At 37.5% G+C, this 19,341-nt stretch overlaps 1 protein-coding gene across 9 annotated transcripts in view; it reads right to left on the minus strand.

Annotated features, from left to right (window-relative positions):
- Nucleotides 1–2,499: 2,499 nt before the first annotated feature.
- MLIP (muscular LMNA interacting protein) overlaps nt 2,500–19,341 on the minus strand; it is a 75,666-nt gene continuing 58,824 nt past the window's right edge. For 4 of the 9 annotated variants that reach the window (XM_087916157.1, XM_026695193.2, XM_087916146.1 and 1 more), the window contains 5 exons: nt 17,672–17,716; nt 15,851–15,910; nt 15,033–15,158; nt 3,492–3,545; nt 2,500–2,884 (listed from right to left, as the gene is read on the minus strand). In XM_087916157.1, coding sequence (XP_087772283.1) covers nt 2,741–2,884; nt 3,492–3,545; nt 15,033–15,158; nt 15,851–15,910; nt 17,672–17,716 — 429 coding nt within the window. In that variant the 3' untranslated portion in view covers nt 2,500–2,740. The remainder of the gene's footprint in view (nt 2,885–3,491; nt 3,546–15,032; nt 15,159–15,850; nt 15,911–17,671; nt 17,717–19,341) is intronic. The other 5 variants (XM_087916171.1, XM_087916162.1, XM_087916141.1 and 2 more) reach the window with 2 other exon arrangements.

The raw sequence follows: 19,341 nt of genomic DNA on the forward strand, positions 1-19,341 counted from the left end.
AATCCAGTTTTCTGTGTACCCTCTCAATATTATTATACATGTTTTTACCAATCATGCCATTCTTTATTTTCAGTGTCAGGATGTTGCAATCCAGAATCCGGTTCACCTTTCTACCCTGCTGATTGAATGTTAAAAAACAGACTACAGGCAGATCTGTTTCCTACAGTGAAGTACCGTAATTATAAAATTCATCTTTTAGGCTGGACAGTCGTGGTGCACAAACCATTTTGAATTCAAACCTGTGTGAAATTGGAAAGAGCCAACTTTATTCAAAATGGGCTCTTTTTGGTCAACGTAGAACCATCTTGAACTTGAAACCACTTATCTTTACCTTCAGGTCATCCCACCACCAACAGAGGCCAGCAACCATTTTTGGATGATAGGAATAGATGATGTCAGCCCTGTATTCAACCTTCACGGGATCCAAAGCCACTTCCTTGTATATATTTTTTTCCTGGCTTCCCTTTAAGAACAGCCATTCTGCTTTTGTCCTTACTGTTGGCTTTTTAAAGCTATGGTACTATTTTTCTTTCTCTGAATTGCCTACTTTGCCCTTCTTCTAAAATAAATAAATAAGTCAACCTATCTGCCATGTTTGTCCAGTGGCTGGAATGTGAGAGGAATGGGGTATTAAGAAAAGGACAGTGTGAAAATTGGCAGGTCAGGGCCATGTTGTCTGAGCAAGGCGAGATCTTCAATTGCTATGTTATTGAACCTCTGTTCTTCATTTATCTGGAAGACATTAGGGACAAACAGGGCTGCAAGAAAACTATTCTTATTTTAATCCTGGTTCTCATACCTACATAATAAATTCAATGTAAGTACCTTTTGATGGTTTGACTTTGCATATGTTCACTCAAATTACTCTTGCCTATGCCTATGCACATGTATTTGTGTGTATGCATCCATATGCATGAACATGCATGTATGTGTCTACGTATATACCCATCAAGAGAGAGAGAGATGTTTATATCTCCAATAAAACCTTCCCTCAAGAAGGAAAGGAACTGACTACAAGTGGTTCTCAACTTACTGTCAAAATTGAGCCCAAAATTTCTGTTGCTAAGCAAGACAATTGTTAAGTGAGTTTTATTCCATTTTATGACCTTTCTCACCACAGGTGTTAAGTGAATCACTGTAGTTGTTAAATTAGTCAAAGTGTTGTTAAGTGAACCTGGCTTCTCCGTTCACTTTGTTTGTCAGGATCACATGACCCCGGGACACTGCAACCGTCATAAATATGAGTCAAATGCGAAGCATCTGAATTTTGATCACATGATCACGGGGAGGCTACGATGGTCATAAGTGTGAAAACTAATCATATATCACTTTTTTTTTAATGCTATTGTATCTTTGAACTGAAAGATGAATTGAATGATGAAAGATGAATTAAATGAATTGTTGTAAGTCAAGGACTTCCTGTATCATTTTCCTGAACTAGAAACTGAGAATCATCCAATGGGAGGACATTGTAGTCAAGGTCAGGAGCAGCTTTAAAGTTCAACGCCCTCTAAATATGTCCAAAATGAGGGACACTGCTGTGAATGTAGAACTGCTCTTTTGAATACAGAATTGAGTGTTTTGAATTTGTAATAGTTCATTTTTTTAAAAAAAATGCACAAAGGAAAACATCTTGATGTCTCAAAACACACATAGGCCTTTTGTGGGATTCCATTTTAGATCTAATGACTGTGAAAATTCAGTATTAATACATGGTAACATGCCTGCATGAAATATTTTTTTAAGCTGCTGAGTAATATGCTAAACAGTTTGAATGTAACTAAAATAAAACTAGTGATTAAATTAAAGTAGAAAATGAAGGTAGTTGTCCACTTGCAACCATTTGTTTAGTAACCATTCAAAGTTTGAACAGTACTGAAGCAGGTAACATCATCAGTGCTTGTAAGGAATACTATCCTTACTATCACTGATGATGCTACCTTGTTTGGGTAATAAACATCTGCAGAAAACAGCCAAGCTCAGAGAGCACCAAGAAAACCTCAAATGAAAGGTGTTTAGGATTAGGCTGTAAGGCAAAAACAGCTAAAAAGAAGAGAAAATAAGACAGGAATTTGACACAAGAATAATTTGCTCATCCAGCAACTGATTCTAATCGTTTCTTGCAAATTAGCCAAACTGCAATTAAAGCAAACCAGTGCTAAGCATGACGTGTGTAGCAGTTTTATAATGGGACAGTCTTTTTTTAGTGAAGGCTGAACTCAGTGTTTATAATCCAGTTGTGAACTGTTATAGAGTTCAGGTTCAGCAGTGTAATGCCTAGGAGTACTAATGTCTTCCCTGACATCTCTTTTCGCACCTTCCACATTATACCTATTTTACTGGGCTTACAGCATTTAAAACATGAAATATGTATAATGTTCAAGAAATATGTAACATTACCTTGGTATTTTTTTAAAAAAGTAAAATGTTAAAAAGCCAAATGACAGTTTGTAGCACCTTCTTTCTTTTGAGGAGGCCTCCAAAAGATCCCAAGCATTATTAGAAATTCAAAACAATATTATTATTAACATCTATTGTTGGATCAAGCCACATTGTCCCACGTGTGTTGTTACCAAATTGCCAGTTGGGTGCATTTTGAAGACTCACAAATATGGAGATGCTTTCATCCGAGCAGCTGGTATTTAAGGCACAGTGATTCCAGAGCCTAAGAACTATCTCAGGGCCACAAGAAGTAGTAGCTACGTGGCATATAGAGATGTCAGATCTTTATGCATATACTTTAGCTGAGTTTTGCAAAATTATTTCTTGAGTTTCTGATGAGTGGAGAGTGAGCTCTTTGGTGTGGACTTTCAGTGTCTAGAAAATTTCCTTCACGTAAGTCTTCTTGGTAGGATGGTTTGTCTTTTCTTCTGACCGAGGAAAGCTGAAAAGAAATCATATGTCAAATGGGTACTGTGTGAGCATATCCAAGTGACTTCTTGATCATGGTTTTGAGGAGCAGTCAAGAAAAGTGTCTGATTTGCTTATATCACATCCACAGAGTATGTTTGTTTTTGTTGGAATTATGATACAAATTCGATGAAAAGTTCAGAGGAGTACCATAGATTGAAAGAAGAATGTAATAAACAGTCCTGCACCAAACAAAATCTAAATCAGGGGTGTCCAACCTTGGCAACTTTAAGGCTTGTGGACTTCAACTCCCAGAATTCCCCACCCAGCCATGGGAATTCTGGGAGTTGAAGTCCACAAGTCTTAATGTTTCCAAGGGTGGACACCTCTGGTCTAAATAGTCCCTTGAGGTTTTGATCAACAAAGAAAAACAAATGTACATTATGCATATGATGCAAGCAGATAATTATATTTTTTTTACAAAATGATGGATTAGCAAAAAAAAAAAAAAAAACCTTTATTGGCTTATACTGGCTCGCCAGGCCGAGCCTGCTTCCTTTAGCTATCGCACCAATAAAAGTACACCCAAACTAATATTCATTCATAACACTGCATGCTTTCAGAACTGGAAAGTGACTTACCTCTTTAGAACTGAGTGCTTCATTTTCAGGAATAGGTACAATTGGATGAGTGGTCTGCAAATGGAAATGTCAAGAACATTAAAAGGCAACCAAAATAGCCATATATAGCATAATAATGGCATAACATTAAAAAAAAAAAAAGCACTTGGCAAATTGAAAACTAAAGGCCAGTACAATTTACTTCTAACATCCTCATTATGAATGGCTATCTGAGGACTTATTGATGGTGTTATCAGGAAAATGCCAGATGGTGTATTTGTGCAGGCAGCAGATTAGAGTTTTTGGAACTGTGTCTCCTTACGTGCAGAAAGAAACAGTTTTGCCCCTGCTTCCAGCAATAGTTAACATTGATTGAAAAAAGGACATTATTTTTCCTTTCATTGTGAAAGTGTCTAAACAAGAAAAGGTAAAGGTTTCCCCTGTCCAGTCATGTCTGACTCTAGGGGGCGGTGCTCATTATTTTCTAGCCAAGGGAGCCAACACTGTCCAAAGATGCTTCTGTGGTCATGTGGCTGCCATGACTATACATGAGGTACATGGAATGTAGTTACCATCCTACTGAGGTGGTACCTATTTAACTATTCACATTTGCATGCTTTTGATTGCTAAGTTGGTAGGAGCTGGGCCAAGAACAGGAGCTCACCCCATCATGCAGTGCTTGGATCTCGAACTGCCGACCTTCCGGTCGACAAGTCCACTATCTTAACCGCTAGGATACAGTGCCCCTTTAGATCTAAGCAAGAAGCTTTTCCCTGAAAGACAACAGAAACTGAAAAGAAATAACATGCACTTTAGGATCCTGAAGACCCTTCATGCAAGACACTGACATCGATGTCACCCTTCTTCGATAGTCAAGCCAGTTTTATTTTCACTCATTTGAAAGCTAGGCTCCAATTGCAATACTTCTGTTTGTGATTTCTGATCCTGAAGTTTTGTGAGGTCTAGATGTGAGAGGCTGTTTTCCAATCTATCAGCGCTCTTGCTTCATCCCATCCTGGCTGCTTGAGTTTTGAACCTTTATAATAGATTTCACAGGGATCCTAGCCAACAAATCTGATCTTAACCTTAAACCTTCTAAGTCTCTTTTACATTCCTTGGTGTTGTTTTTTTAAAGATGCTTCTAAGAACTGCTGAATTGATTTCTCCTGCATTTATAACTAATATTTATCAATGTCTTGCCTCGTCTGTTTTTCCAGCATTTTGGACTCATGTAAACTTTTATTTTCTCACTCACAAATATACACATATTGACGATCAAGCTGTAATCTACATGCCTAGTTGCTGTTGTTTGGGAGAAAAATCTGGCTGTAAAGTACAGCTCAGGAGATGTATTTGCAGGAGATAAAAGGCAAGAGAAACTTCTAGAGCAGTGTTGAAGAAAGGAACAGACCAATCAAGCATTGGTAAGAGGCCATATTATGGATTACATCATGGGAATAAGAATAGCAAAATGTTGTTATCCACACATAACCACCCATCAATCCTGTCTAAGGTGACCCATTCCCTGCTGGGAAGTAATCACAAGACTATCTGCAGGTTGTTATGAAGACGACTCTAGGTATCTAATGGATAAAATTGCTCAGATCCACTGAGGTGCTAAGATCCTGTTGATGTGATCAAGGCATAGATCTGTTTGGTTATGTGGGAAATGCTTGGCTCTGTGTCTCTTGGGGGAATGGACAGGACATGCTATCTAGTCACCTGCTTATTTAAATGATGTCCCTCCTGATCTGCTAAGAGGTGGCATGTGGTTAAATCCATGCAATAGTAAATTTATCCTTGAGAAGAGGATTGTTTCAGTTGGCTTGAAGGATGCAATGGTTGTTGTGGTTCACTGGCAGTGGTGCAGACAGCAGCACAATTGGACAGTGAGGAAGAAAGGGAACTAGTCAGGGAGTTTGGAAAGGACTTGGATAAGAGTCCTGCATCTGATGCAGGGATGGGGCCAGGACCATCTGGAAGTAGGGTGCGACTTTTGGAGCTTTCAAAGTCTGGCAGCAGCAAAGCAGAGGACCCAGGGGAATCTGTTCCCAGTGCGTGTGCGCGCAGAGCTGCTAGAAGGCAAGAGCAGCTCAAACAGAAAGGGTGACTTGGGGATAAGGCTGGGAGGTGATTGTCCCTCCCATAAGGGGTAAAAGCCAGACCTCAATGACCAAAGCTTTGCAGGAAGCAAAGTAGTTCGATAGATTCTGAGCCTTCTTTGAAGCTCTATGTACTCTGGTTAATTTTTTCTGGTACTTCGGTTGATTTCTGTTATACTTCTGTTTTTGGCAACATTCCACAGCACTGAAAGGAGTGTGCTTATCTTGGGGAACTGTTTATAATTAGTTCTGAGTGGGAATGCCCGTAATTCCCAGTGTTGCAATAAAAGAGATTTTGCTTTTAAAACAAGTTTGATATTAATTCCGTTTGACGAAACTCGATCAGAACAATGGTGTCCTCACTTGCCCTCAAGAAGCCATCATTGGATTCCATGGTTCTAGATAATTTTTATCCAGAAAATATGAAGAATGTGGTCAGATTACAGTTCCAGACAGCCTGGAAGAATTGAATTACCTGGACTCATTTCAATTGGATTTCATGTCAAAGCATAGTAGGGAATTAGCATTAATCACACTTGTTGGTGAGCTCTGGTAGAGCTGGGGCAAGGATGGTGCAATCCTCCTGTTTTTTCTTATATCTCAGCAGTTTCAATATACTAATCATGGTATTCTTCTAGACCATCCATGGAGTTTAGGAGTGCTGGTGCTGGAATGTTTTTTCTTTCTCTGTAGTCAGTTCCAAATGTTGACAGATGTCAAGAAATGTAACTTGAAGCCACCAGGTAGTGAGATACCTCAGGACTTAACGCTCTCAAATCTTCTACTTAACTTCTAAATGAAACCCTTCAGCAAAGTCATCTGTTGATATGGGATCAGGTACCATCAGTATGTTAATGGTTCTCAACTAAACATTATAATCCCTGGTCATGCAAATAAGATGACTGAGATCATATCTCAACCCTGGACATTGTTCCAACCTGGAAAGACAAATTTACCATGATGAGATTGGGTAGCTATGATTGCATGATTCTTTTAATGTCAGTGAATTTTCAGTTTTGTTTCTAAATGGGGTGGCACTTTTCCATTCAGAACCGGAACAATGTAATCCTGGCTCATGTTGAGTGAGCACGTGGCAACTTGGCCATGAGAACCTTCACAAAGAACCCTCTGGTGTCCAAATTGTGCTTCTTCCTGGGTCAGAAGTCCATTCTCATAGTCACTCATACCTGGTAACCCCACATATAAATTATTGCAATGTTGCCCTTGAAGGACACTCAAGAACTACAGCTGGTTCAGAACATAGCAGAATAAGAAGTCCACCTCAGAATACCCCTGATAGTCTAGCTGTAATGGTTACCAGTGAGCTTCTGGGTGCAATTCCAGATGTCAGTTATTATCTACAAAACCTTTCATGGCATGGCTATCTGAGAGATCACCATTTTTGCATAATTTCTGCTTGCCCCATAAAATACAACAAGACATGCATGCTCCATGTTAAAGAAAGTCATCAGCTGGGCCCAAGGAGAGCATATTTTCTGTTGCAGCACTTTCTTTCTAGAGCAGGGATGTCCATACTTGGCAACTTTAAGACTTGTGGATTTCAACTCCCAGAATCCCCTCAGTCAGCATGGCCTTAAAGTTGCCAAGTTTGGAGACTTCTATTCTAGAGTAACATCTCACCAAGAGTTCAGACTGTCCCAACTCTGCAAATCTTTATACGGTATTTTAAAAACTGGATTCCCGCCCCCTTACTTCCAAAGTTCTGGGATAGCTTGGCAGTGTGCCCAGTTGATCTGCAGTGTTTGCCTCATTCAGGTGTATGTTGTATTTATTTTGTCTATATTGTAGGTATTATACTGGTTATAATTGCATGCCACCTAGAGTCAATGTTGAGTTGGGCAGCCATATCAATCTAAATTTTAAATAAATCAATCATATTTCTTAATGCAGATTTATATATAGGAATAAAATTAATGGAAATTCCTCATAACCTGGCTCAAAAATAGCAAAGTCACAGCCAAACATAAGCAGCAGTAATTTCATTGAGAATAACAGGGATAAATGAGAATAAATTTTATCTGGAATACATTATTATACTAATAATGCAATAGTCATGGTTTGGAGACTCAGAGCTGAAGGGGATGGTCTCAAGTTATTATCAGAATAAAAGCATAAAGAGGTAACTAAGTTTGACCCAACAAGGTAATAAATAAATACAATATAATAGGTTATGATTCGCCATAACGTAGGCTAACGTAGAGTTTGTGGTTTATTATATTCTTTATTTACTTGCCTAGAGTTAGTATTTTCAAGTATAGCCACAATATTACATAGCTAAAGCACAGCCATGTTGACCAAATTGTGACCCCTGGACATACCAGCTTTTGACTGGAGATACATACCAAGTACAGAATTGTACAGAAAAAAAGATAAGAGAATGCCAAGGGATGAGATATGAGGGGGGTCAATTGCTTAGCAAATTCGGGTGATAATAAGGGCTTAACTAACTTTATATATTTAGGGCTAATAGTAGATAATACGTGGTCGGAAAGCATGTGACTGAACCAGGCCTATCAACTGGGTCCGGCTAGGAAGGACCTGCAGCAGGTGAGAAGTATGTATAAAATATGCTGAGATCTGTAACTCAGGGTGGGCTTCTGTTAATGTTACCAGAAAAGTCTCACCACTCTTTGCTTTCTAATAAACCTTACTTCTGATTGATCCAAGTATTGTGTGGATTTGTTACGCACAGAACCTAAGACATTGCTGTTGGATGGGGCAGGCGCTTTTTATTGTTATTCATATTTTTATGTTCTTTTCATCACTGATCTAGTTTATTTAGGGTGTTGTGTTTGTATTTTATTGGGGTGGGGGGCAGTATGTTGGTTTTTATTACCTTAAATGGCCAGAAATCCTTACTGCTTTGGCAGTATGGAAATATGCCCACCAAACAAAGAAATCCTCTGCAGGCCTGTTTTTTTCCTAGATGAACTACACTGAAGTAATTTTTTCCCCAAATAAATTATTATGAATCTTCAGGGACATGGTCTCCAGATAGGTAAGCAAGAAATCTAATTATACATGTGACAAAAGAAAGGCTGGACAGCCTTATAAGTATGGTTAAAATTGTGAAGTAGGAGAAGAAAAATAGGAACAAAAGATAAAAGAAAGGACAAGATGACTACAAAAGCTTAGGAAAAGAACAGGGAGTCCTCTTTAACAATCAGTGCAGGAGAAAAAAATATTGCTGAATTTTGGAGTTTAAAAAAAATCCATTTTAAGGACTGAAGTAAATTCCAGTTGCTTGAAAACCGTATTTAGATAATTTCTACTACTAAATATAATTACAGTTTGTTGGCAAGGGAAAGTAAAACCTAATGGTGATGATGAAGAGTGGGAGGGAGGGAGAGATCTTACTAGAGGCAGCTAAGCAGCTTACAGACATTTAATTGAAATGAAATATAGAACATTAAAACAATGCAGCATTTGCACTATGCTCTTCTCTGTTTCTGAACTTATAATGTCTTCTGCTGAGCTCATGTGGGCTTGTTCCCATCTTTGATTAAGATGATGCTTGGAAACTCCTGTAACAGAGAGAGTTTGTCATGACTCAATGAAATGCAGAAACATGATCAAATTAATTCTGTATAAATCAAGCATGGTCCAAAAGACAATGATTTCATGAAAATGTATCAAAATGGTAAACACTGCTTTAGATATGGAGCAAGCTTCAGGTTCTTCAAAATTGAAAAAGAGTTTCCAAATGGAAAGAAATGCCTTCTTTCTTGGAGAATACAAGATGTTTTACTGGGAGAAGAAACATTTGGAACAACTATATGACAGGAAAGTGATAATGGCATCCAACTATTAACCAGTGGAAATTGCTGGAACATTTTCTATGAGAAAAGCCAATTAAAAAGCTGATGAAGACCAAATCGAGGCTTTTCTCCTGTCAGGACATGCAGATGTCATACAGTGTACAATTATTCCCTGTCAAAGTTCTGCACAAAGCAGAATCATTGAATGTAAGGATTCAAGATCTTCTGCTCCAACCCCCTGCCAATGCCAGTAATCCATTACTGCAAATACAATCTGCTTTTTTGAAAGAAAGAAAGAAAGAAAGAAAGAAAGAAAGAAAGAAAGAAAGAAAGAAAGAAAGAAAGAAAGAAAGAAAGAAAGAAAGAAAGACTAGATAATAAACGTGCAGACATTCAACAGCCAACTTCAAATGTCCACAAAGAATACCGAAGAGCATAGTAAAATGTTACAGAGGTAGTCATAGTGCCATTACACATCAGGGATAATGCCATTATGCATCAGGGATAATGCCAGCATGTTACATGCTGGCATTATCCCTGATGCATAATGGCACTATAGATTAAACTCAAATGGACAAAATTGATGTACTGGTAAAAGTCGTAACAAAATTTGTTAATGAAGAGCTTAATTCTCTAGAAACATGCTGCTTGCCTAATGAACTATGCATTAACACAAAAGGAAAATGGATGGCTTTCTTTCTCTTTTTTCCCTAGTCAAAATTTCACAATGACACCACATCACCAACTTCCTATCTTTCTGCAAAATGTCTAGCATGGAATTCACAGGAATAATATGACACAGCTGACAAATAGTTTAGTCAATGAAATTAAACATACGTTTCAGCAATTTGTACCACTCAGGACATATTTCTAGCTGTGAGGCCTAAGGCTACAAAACATTGTACAAGCCAGTAACTGCTGTTCTCTCAATTTAACAAATTCAATACCGATGTTCTAACATTCCTTTAATCATGTTCTAGCATTCCTTTAATCCTCTTGAAAAGAGCCCAAATGACAAGACGTAGGCTAAAATACCAAATGAAATATTTTGCACACATTATATAAATGCCCATTTTGTTCAATTTTTGAGTAAGCAACATTATAAAATTGCAGAAAGGGAATAAACGCATACGTTCTTTGGTGAGACTAAAGACTTTTTTAAAACGTGAAAATAAAAATGCAACAAACCTTGCAAAGCATGGTTGCTTCCCTCGCATCTATACACCCGTTGATATATTGCTATTTATGCTTTAAACTTGCTACCTTTCTGTTTTTGAGGATAACATTGACGGCATACAGCAATAGCTTTCACAATCCTTCCACCTCTCTCTCCAGTTTGTTCTTCTTCCATATATTTGTTCTGGAAATCAATCTTTATTCATTCTCTGGCCTAGAAACCTGGAGACAGTGAGTTCTAGTCCCACTTTAGCCTGAAAGCCAGCTGGGTGACTCTGGGCCAGTCTCTCTCTTAGCCCAACCCACCTCACAGGATTGTTGTTGTAAGGGAAAAGAGGAAGAAGAAGGATCTCAGGTTGAGTTACTTGTAAATAATAAGGCAGAATTTTTTAAAAAATCTAATAAATACTTCTTTAACACTCAGTTTTGTATTATGTTCTTGTTCACTCAGCAGCCATTTGTTCTTGGGTCCCTCTTCCTGTTTTGCTATGCACACTTTTTAAACCTTCTGTTATGATTCTATCAGACCCTTACTCCCATATCAGTGCATGGTCAAAACCACAAAGTTATACGCAGCCATTTTTGTTTATTTCAACAAACATTCATTTAGCAATATATTGCTAAACAATATAATTGTAAAATGGAATTTAATCTTTTATGGTTAATTTCTAATCAAATACACCCTCAACACTAGCCTTACAGCAATTATTTTGTCGAGTTAAAGATGCTGCATTTCTGTACCAGTCTTTATTTTATTTCTTTGCTCCTTTTGCCTGTTTGTTTGCTCCTTTTTTTAAAAAAAATAGTCAATTAAAAAAATAAATAAACAAAGAGTAATTTCCCTTGCACATTTAAGACAAATTATTTCATTCTTACTTGATTGGGAAGCAGGGAAACATTTCAACTCTACACATTAATGTTATTATTTTAAAATAATTTAACACAATTTTCTTTAAAATAATATAATGCTATATTTACACAAAAGGATTAAAAATTATTCCTCCTAAGAAAGATTAAAGATGAAAAACTCATACCCAATTATAATATTTTTGCATTTCAAACAGAAGTGGGATTCAGCAGGTTCTGACCAGTTTTGGAGAACGGGTAGTGGAAATTTTGAGTAGTTCAAACAAAGACCACCTCTGACTGAAGATCTTGCAGTATCCTTCCCCTGCCACTCCCACCAAGCCATGCCCACAGAACCAGTGGTTAAAAAAAAAAAATTGAATTCCACCACTAATTTCAAAACACTGGCGTTTTCAGAAACTTGATTTTAAGTTTATTATGCACTTGGATATTCTTCTAAAATGGCAAGATGGGATAAAATATTTTGCAAAAAATAAATGGAGACGTTAGATGCGAAGATAATAAAGAGCATTTTTAACTGCCTATCTATTGTTGACATGCCATGCTGGCTGGTCTTTTGACTGGGGACAGATAATTCCTGCAGGTGGATACATGAATCAGCCTTCAGACTGGAAATATTCAAAGCTTGACCTTTTCCAAAGACGGCTGGCTCAAGGCCACTGGACTCTTAACTGATGGAAGCTAATCCAAGCCAGTTCTATGGAAAAACTGCTTGAAACTTAACTTGAAATGAAACTGATTTTAAAAACTGATTGTAATTTTACACGACTAGTTTGTAATACAGGTGAAACTCAAAACATTAGAATATCGTGCAAAAGTTCATTTATTTCAGTAACGCAACTTAAAAGGTGAAACTAATATATAAGATAGACTCATTACATGCAAAGCAAGATAGTTCATCTCAATTATGACACATCACGGCTTGAACTATCTTGCTTTGCATGTAATGAGTCTATCTTATATATTAGTTTCACCTTTTAAGTTGCATTACTGAAATAAATGAACTTTTGCACAATATTCTAATTTTTCAAGTTTCACCTGTAACAGGGTTCCTTGTAGAATCTTGAAACAGTAATCTTCAGAATTAAGATATAAAAAGCAATGAAAAATGCTTGTCTGAACTAGACAGCCCATAATGGTCATTTTGCTCAGCAAAACTTGCTCCCTAGTGGTAGAAAAGTACACAGTGCATTTTTGGCTGGTTAGCTCAGGCATTTGAACAAGCAATAGGAAAAAAGTAAGATGCTCAACTGAATAATTAAGGTAAAACCTGGCTATTTCAGTGAGGCTGAAAAAAAGCAATCCTTCCTAAAAATGCTGCAAGCTAATCCAAGATAACAGTGAAATTTTAACAATAATATATGACAAAAACTCAGTTGATTTCCACATAAATGGTAAAAGTCCAGTTATTTTAGTCTCCTGAAACAAGAGAGAATGGGCCCAGTAGAAAGTAAGGCAAACTCATATTGCACTAATTGATCAGACACAAGTGTGTCTCAATTTTTTGACCCATATGCTCAAGTCTGTTTTTGGCACTGAAACTAACTTTATTACTATAATGGATTGACATACACTCTACAGTCGCCAAGCAGAATTATCATTTCCATAGGAAAAATTTCCTATTCTGTTACATTTAATAATGATTTAAGTTATTACCTTTATTGTCAGAGTATAGATATGTACAATGAGATTGGCTAATAATGTTTCCCCCAAAAGTACTTCTCATTGTCAGCAACTCAGAGTTGCCTTCCATACTTCTGAGATTGATAAAATGAAGACCCAGACTATTAGGGGCAATAGACTGATTCAAGTAAACTGCTTACAGTGGGCTGTAAAGCACTATGAAGCAATAGATAAGTCTATTGCTGTTGCTATTCCTCCCTCCCTCCCTTGTATTTCTATTCAAATACAAATCTGTCTGACGATAATATTGTCTCAGAAAAAGACTCTATCCTGAGACTTCTGTCTTATTTCCTTGGAAGATTTACACTTTCAGCTGAACTGTTTAAGAAGATTCTCAGTAATCCAGGTAGAGTAGTTTAGAAGTTGAGTCATAGCAACTGTACTTGTTTGTTTGTTTGTTTCCTTGAAATGTTTCTATGCTTATCCAAGTAGCTTCTTCAGGTTAAACCATGAAATATTTCAACCCAAAACGAAAAGAAATCTAGTTGCCATGACTCAACTTCTTTTCACTGTAGTTTATGATTGATAACCCTAAATACCAGTTTACAATAAGCTCATCTTTTTCCACACATAGAGGCTGGAAGGAACAGTTCAGATAGAGAAACCAAAATGTGTCATTTCGTGTTTTTAAGAAAGCTATCAATTGACCCCTAGTACTGCTTGTGAAAGGGAGACAGAAACAAACTTGTAATCTCTGTTGAAAGTTAGGGGCAGAGAAGTTCTCCTTTGAGAAGAAGGCATTCAACAAATCTTTGACAGGCAAAGGTTTAATCTCGTGGCATCTTTTTTGTTGATCCTGAGAGCAGCACAAACCCAGAGTTTTTAAATGCACTAATCCAATGGGACTAAGCTGGCCCTGTGAGATTAAGCCTATCTCAAACAGCAATTCTAGACATTTTTAGTGAGTGCAGCATCTACTTATTTCATCAGCTTTCCAGCACACTTTATGCATATGATAGAGAAGAGAATGGAAGCTTAAATTATAATAGTGATTAAGGTTATTTAAAGTCCCATTGTATTTTATGTTATTTTGACTAGGGCAAACTATAAAAGCATATGTGTTTGACTCAGAGTATTGTTATGGTTAGTGTTATCTTTTAAACCCTGCACTAGCATCCAAAGGCATTTTAGAATACAGGTGTGGATTGATATCTTTTGAAAAGAACATTTGGTTCTGTCCTCTATGTAACTGGATTTCTTTCTTGAGTTATTGTATTTACATCTTTTCCTCTGTTTTTCTAACCCTAACCCTATGTGAATATCTTTGCATATTATTCAGATAATAACCCTGTGAAGTTTGGCTCTTCTGAGAAATAATTATCACAGAATCTGGAGGCTGAGCCTCTTTCAGAAAGCCAGTCCAAATAGTCAGAGGACCTCTGGATCAGTCAGAGAAGGAAGGAACCCATTTGTTTTCCGCTCACATAGATCTCACCCTTTCTAGAGGATGCTGGGGAGTAGGAAATGGGCAGCCACACAACAGAAAGAGGACTGTCGTGTGCCAGGTGTTTTTAACTTATTTTTTCTAAAATCTTGCTCATTGGTTATTCAGAGATCCAAGTGCTGAAGTAGGAATGGGGGCAGTCATTAGCTAGTTCTCCTTAAAGCCCAGAAGCTGCCTAGGTGGCCTTGGCACAAACGCTTCCTCCCAGCCCAGTCAGGACAGGGCTCTAAGGCAAGACAGCTGACAAACGAAAACCTTCATTACATCATGCACTGATTGTGTTGGTGTGAGAACTAGGCAGGGGCAGTTCAAAACAAGTGAACTCTGTAAAAAATTCAGGAAGAACAGACATGAAGAAAAATAATCACTGTATGATTATGTTATTTGCATGGTGCACCTCTATTAAATGCCCACCAAGAGAAGCCCTGGACCAACTCCTCTGCGAAGGTCCATGCAGAAAGGAAATCCTGATAAATGATGCAGAATTAGGAAAGGAAAGAGGAAACTCCACCTGTTCGGTCTGAAGATCACTTCTTTCTTCCAAATACTTTCTGAATGGGTTTGGCTGGACAGGCTCTTCTTCTTCTTTTATTATTTTTGCTTTTACAGTAGTTGGTCGGATTACCCCAGGCTTTGTCTAGTAGTGAAGAGAGAACACAATACAGAAATATTATATAAGTCAGAATATATATATATATATATATATATATATATATATATATATATATATATCTCCTCATATTTGTTTAATGTGTGTGTGTGTGTATGTATATGTATATGTATATGTATATGTATATGTATATGTATATATCCTTCCTCACAGATGAACACAATACAGAAGCCTGATGATGGCAGATGAGATTCTGCCGAAATGTTGCTACAACTTTAAAAGCACAACTATAATGATGTGGGAAAATACCCGAACAAAGCTGAATACCAGATATATATATATATCTGTACCAACTTTAATAGAGACAATATATAATACAGAGAGTTTGGTCTACTAGGCAAGAAGTTCGAATCCAGATTTTTGAGATCATGTGCCAAAAAGTGAAAATACTAGCCAGAACTGCTTCCACCTTTCACATTCTTCATCAGTGGTTCAGGTCATGGAAATCCTCAAACTGGCATGTTCAAGGTTCCTATATGGTAAACCTTCTATGCTGGTACTAAAAATGAAGCACCTTAGCCCTGAGAAGCTTCAGTGTAGCATAATGGTTCACTGATTGGGCTTTAACTAGGGAGAGCCAGGTTCAAGTCCACCCTCAACCATGAAAACCTACTGCATGACTTACTTTTAGCTCATTGCTATCCCTCAGCCAGACCTACCTCACAGGGTTGTTGGAGGTATGCCTCCTTCAGCTCCTGGAGGAAAGGCGGGATATACATCTAATGAATAAATAAAGTAAAATGAAATATGTAATAGCTATAATGGTGCTTCCATGCATCATGCAGGTGGCTACCACTGATGGCCTGGGCATTCAAAAGAGGCTAAGTCAGACTCAGAACTATTAATTTATGGGAAAGATAATGAATAGAATCCTTAAAATATGAGAGCTTGTCTCTATTTCTCTAATTAGAATTTTACAATACAAATAAAAGCAAGAAAAACAAAAAGTAAAGGTAGGAAACAAAAGTGGTAAAAAAGAAAACATTGACTTTCTCCTTCTTTCTATCAAATATTTGCCATCTTGCTCTTTCCCTCTCCCTCTTTAACTCTCTAATCCCCAAATTTTTTTAAAAAAATAAGTTCTGTATTTTCTTCTTTTAGCAAAACATTCATTTAAGTCTTCCGGTCATTTAAAGGGTTTGTCTTCTGTAAATGTTTATATCAACAGAAGCGCCTGAAACCTCAGTGTTTCTCTCTACCTCTAAGACGGCCCTTATTTGTACCCCCAAATGTCATCCAGCAGTGCAACAGTGGAGAATACAATTGGATAAGAAGTGGAGGACAATGGGTTTTGTCAGTGGTAGGATTCAAAAAATTTTACTACCGGTTCTGTGGGCTTGGCTTAGTGGGCGTGGCATGGCTTGGTGGGCGTGGCAGGGGAAGGATATTGCAAAAACTCCATTTCCTCCCCACTCCTAGGGGAAGGTTACCACCGGTTCTCTGAACTACTGAAAATTTCCATTATAGGTTCTCCAGAACTGGTCAGAACCTGCTGAATACCACCTCTGGGTTTTGTTTCCACAAACCATACTTTAGTTTTTAAGGAGACTAAACTCTACCATGAGCATGAGGCCTTATCACTCCTGTGGGAGTTTTGTTTTGCTTGTAAGATACACAGGTTAGGGCTTCTGCTAGAGTGTTTGTTATTATAGCTATCATAACTAATTATGGGTGATCAAGAATGATAAAAAGCGAATGAAGGCAAGTATATGTGTCCCAGGATAATGTAGCAGGATCCAATCTGAGTTGGTCACTGGGACCAGAGGTTTATTCTTCCAAGCTTTTGGGCGCCCGCTGGAGCCCATCATCAGATATTCTGGAGAGAGAGAAGTTGTCTGATGATGGGATCCAGCATGATCCTGAAGCTTGCAAGAATCAGTCTTTGGTGCCGGTGACTGATTCAGATTGGATCCTGCGGTGATAAAAAATATCTAATGTGGCCTTAGTGCCATAGGTTGCCCACTCCAAGATAGCAGCTGGGGATGCCCCAAGTTCATTGCATTGCCATACTTAGGACAGGTCTGCTAAAGATTGTTAGTGAAAAAGTATCACAAGTCATCTCTTTTTTCCTTTTTTTCTCCATCCAAAGTAATTAACCTTAGAGATCTTCTATCTGGTCCAACCCACTCCCCCATACCATTTCAGATAAATGGTTGTCTAATCTCTTCTTAATTACAGATGGCCCTACACAAACAACCAGGTATATTGTTTCCAGCAGAGCCAATTTATTTGCTTTTGACTTGGCACATTCTTTCTTAAGAGAGTTATGATATTAAGAGAAATATTTCCACAGGACCTTTTCAAATTAATGATAATTCATTGTGCCTGTTTTGATGCTACATCTTTATTGTTGGGTCTGCCACAGTTTTGCATTTATGTGGAATTTTTATTCAAATCACATGGAGTCTGAGAATGTGATTCACTCAGTCACTCAACCTAATTAATATTCTGAAGAGGATAGTAGTGAACTAGAAATGTACCTTATGTGTCTCAGACACTGCAGGAGCCGTTAAGTAGAGGTTGGCCTGGAACAAAATATTTACAATATTAGCTCAGTGAAAAGGATCTTCCAATTAGATCAGGGAGAATTACTTATATTAAGAAGAGAGGATTCAATAGTACACGCTTTTGTGTCCATTTTTGTGTTTTTTTTAATTATTTTGTTTTGACTTGGTTTTGAGTATTTCTTTTACCTTGAGAAAAAGCTACAAATGGGTGACTTTCAAGCAGAAAATGAACTGAGGTGCCAGCTGTTCTTTCCTTTCCTTTTTTAATATAAACAAACAAAAATCACCATCATATTGTAGAACCACTTGAGATGTAAGTAAAGGTTCTAAGAAGAAGTATGCTCACTAGCAATCTAAAGTATTCATAGTATTTACCTAGCATTTAGATTATAGACCCACTAGCGATGAAATCTATTTAATAGAAGCCTCCACATTTGTAGCAAATAACCTACAACTGCATATGTCTTGCACAATGATAGCGATATTTCAGCCGAGTGACAGAATAATCACTTCCATGCTGGTAACTGATCACAGAGGACTGGCATAACGTAGGCAGACCAAAGTTTGTTATTTCTCTTTTTCTGCTTTTATTGACTAAGCTATATAGAACAAAATAAATCAGCTTTTATTGTTTCTCCTTGGAACTGTCCCTCAGAAAAGTCAAGAAACCATATTATAAATAGGATGACTATGAGATTCATTTTACAAGAGAAGTCCCTCTGTTTTGAGAGTACTTGAACGTGCAGACCACATTTGATGTAAAGATATGAATAAGAAATCTTGTTATAAAATTAACAGTGCTTGTATGCTGGATTTTCTGATGTTACCTAAACATGGAACATTAACCTACCTTGAAATAGTCTTCACTTAACAATGGTAATTGGGACTGGCAACTCCATTTCTAAGTGACCTGGTCATAAAATGTGACATCACATGACCATGCCAACTCACAATGATAGTTGTGGCAGTTCCAGTTGTCATCATTCAGTGAATCCTGCATGGTTTTTAAGCACAATGTTTCATGGTCATCATTTGTGACTTCCTACCGTCTTCCCCATTGACTTTACTTGTCAGAAGCCAGCAGCAAAGTTTGCAAATGGCAATCATGTAACTGTGAGACACTGTGACCATTGTAATTGGACACCATGATTGCCCAAATTGCAATTATGGAACCACAGAGATGGTCGCAGTTATGAGGACCAGTCAAAAACCTCCTTGCTAAGTGCTGTTATAATTTTGAATGATCACAAAAGAATGGTCATTCAATAGGAAAATCTACCGTATATATGATTGTCTGTTTTAACTCATCTTACCATAAGCACTTGAGTGCTTACGTAGATGACCAAGGAATCAATAGTCCTGTATTTTGCTACAATAAAACTATCTTGCTAGACTATCGATTAATTACGGTACATTTCTTGGAAATAAACATAGGGACACAGGTGAATATAAATCACATTGTGTAAAAGTATGAAATAAAGATGGATTTGAGTAGGTTTATAATCATTATGTCATCCTGGAAAAAGTTGGTAAGAGTCGATAATGACTTGATGACATATAATCAATACTATAGTCATTATGAGATTTTACATTCTTTTCTCTTCCACATTAACTCCTGAGGACTACAGGAAGTGGCAGAAATG

Source organism: Pseudonaja textilis, chromosome 1, assembly GCF_049901715.1.
Source record: "Pseudonaja textilis isolate UNSWEBS1 chromosome 1, rPseTex1.2, whole genome shotgun sequence".
Taxonomy (NCBI): Eukaryota; Metazoa; Chordata; class Lepidosauria; order Squamata; family Elapidae; genus Pseudonaja; species Pseudonaja textilis.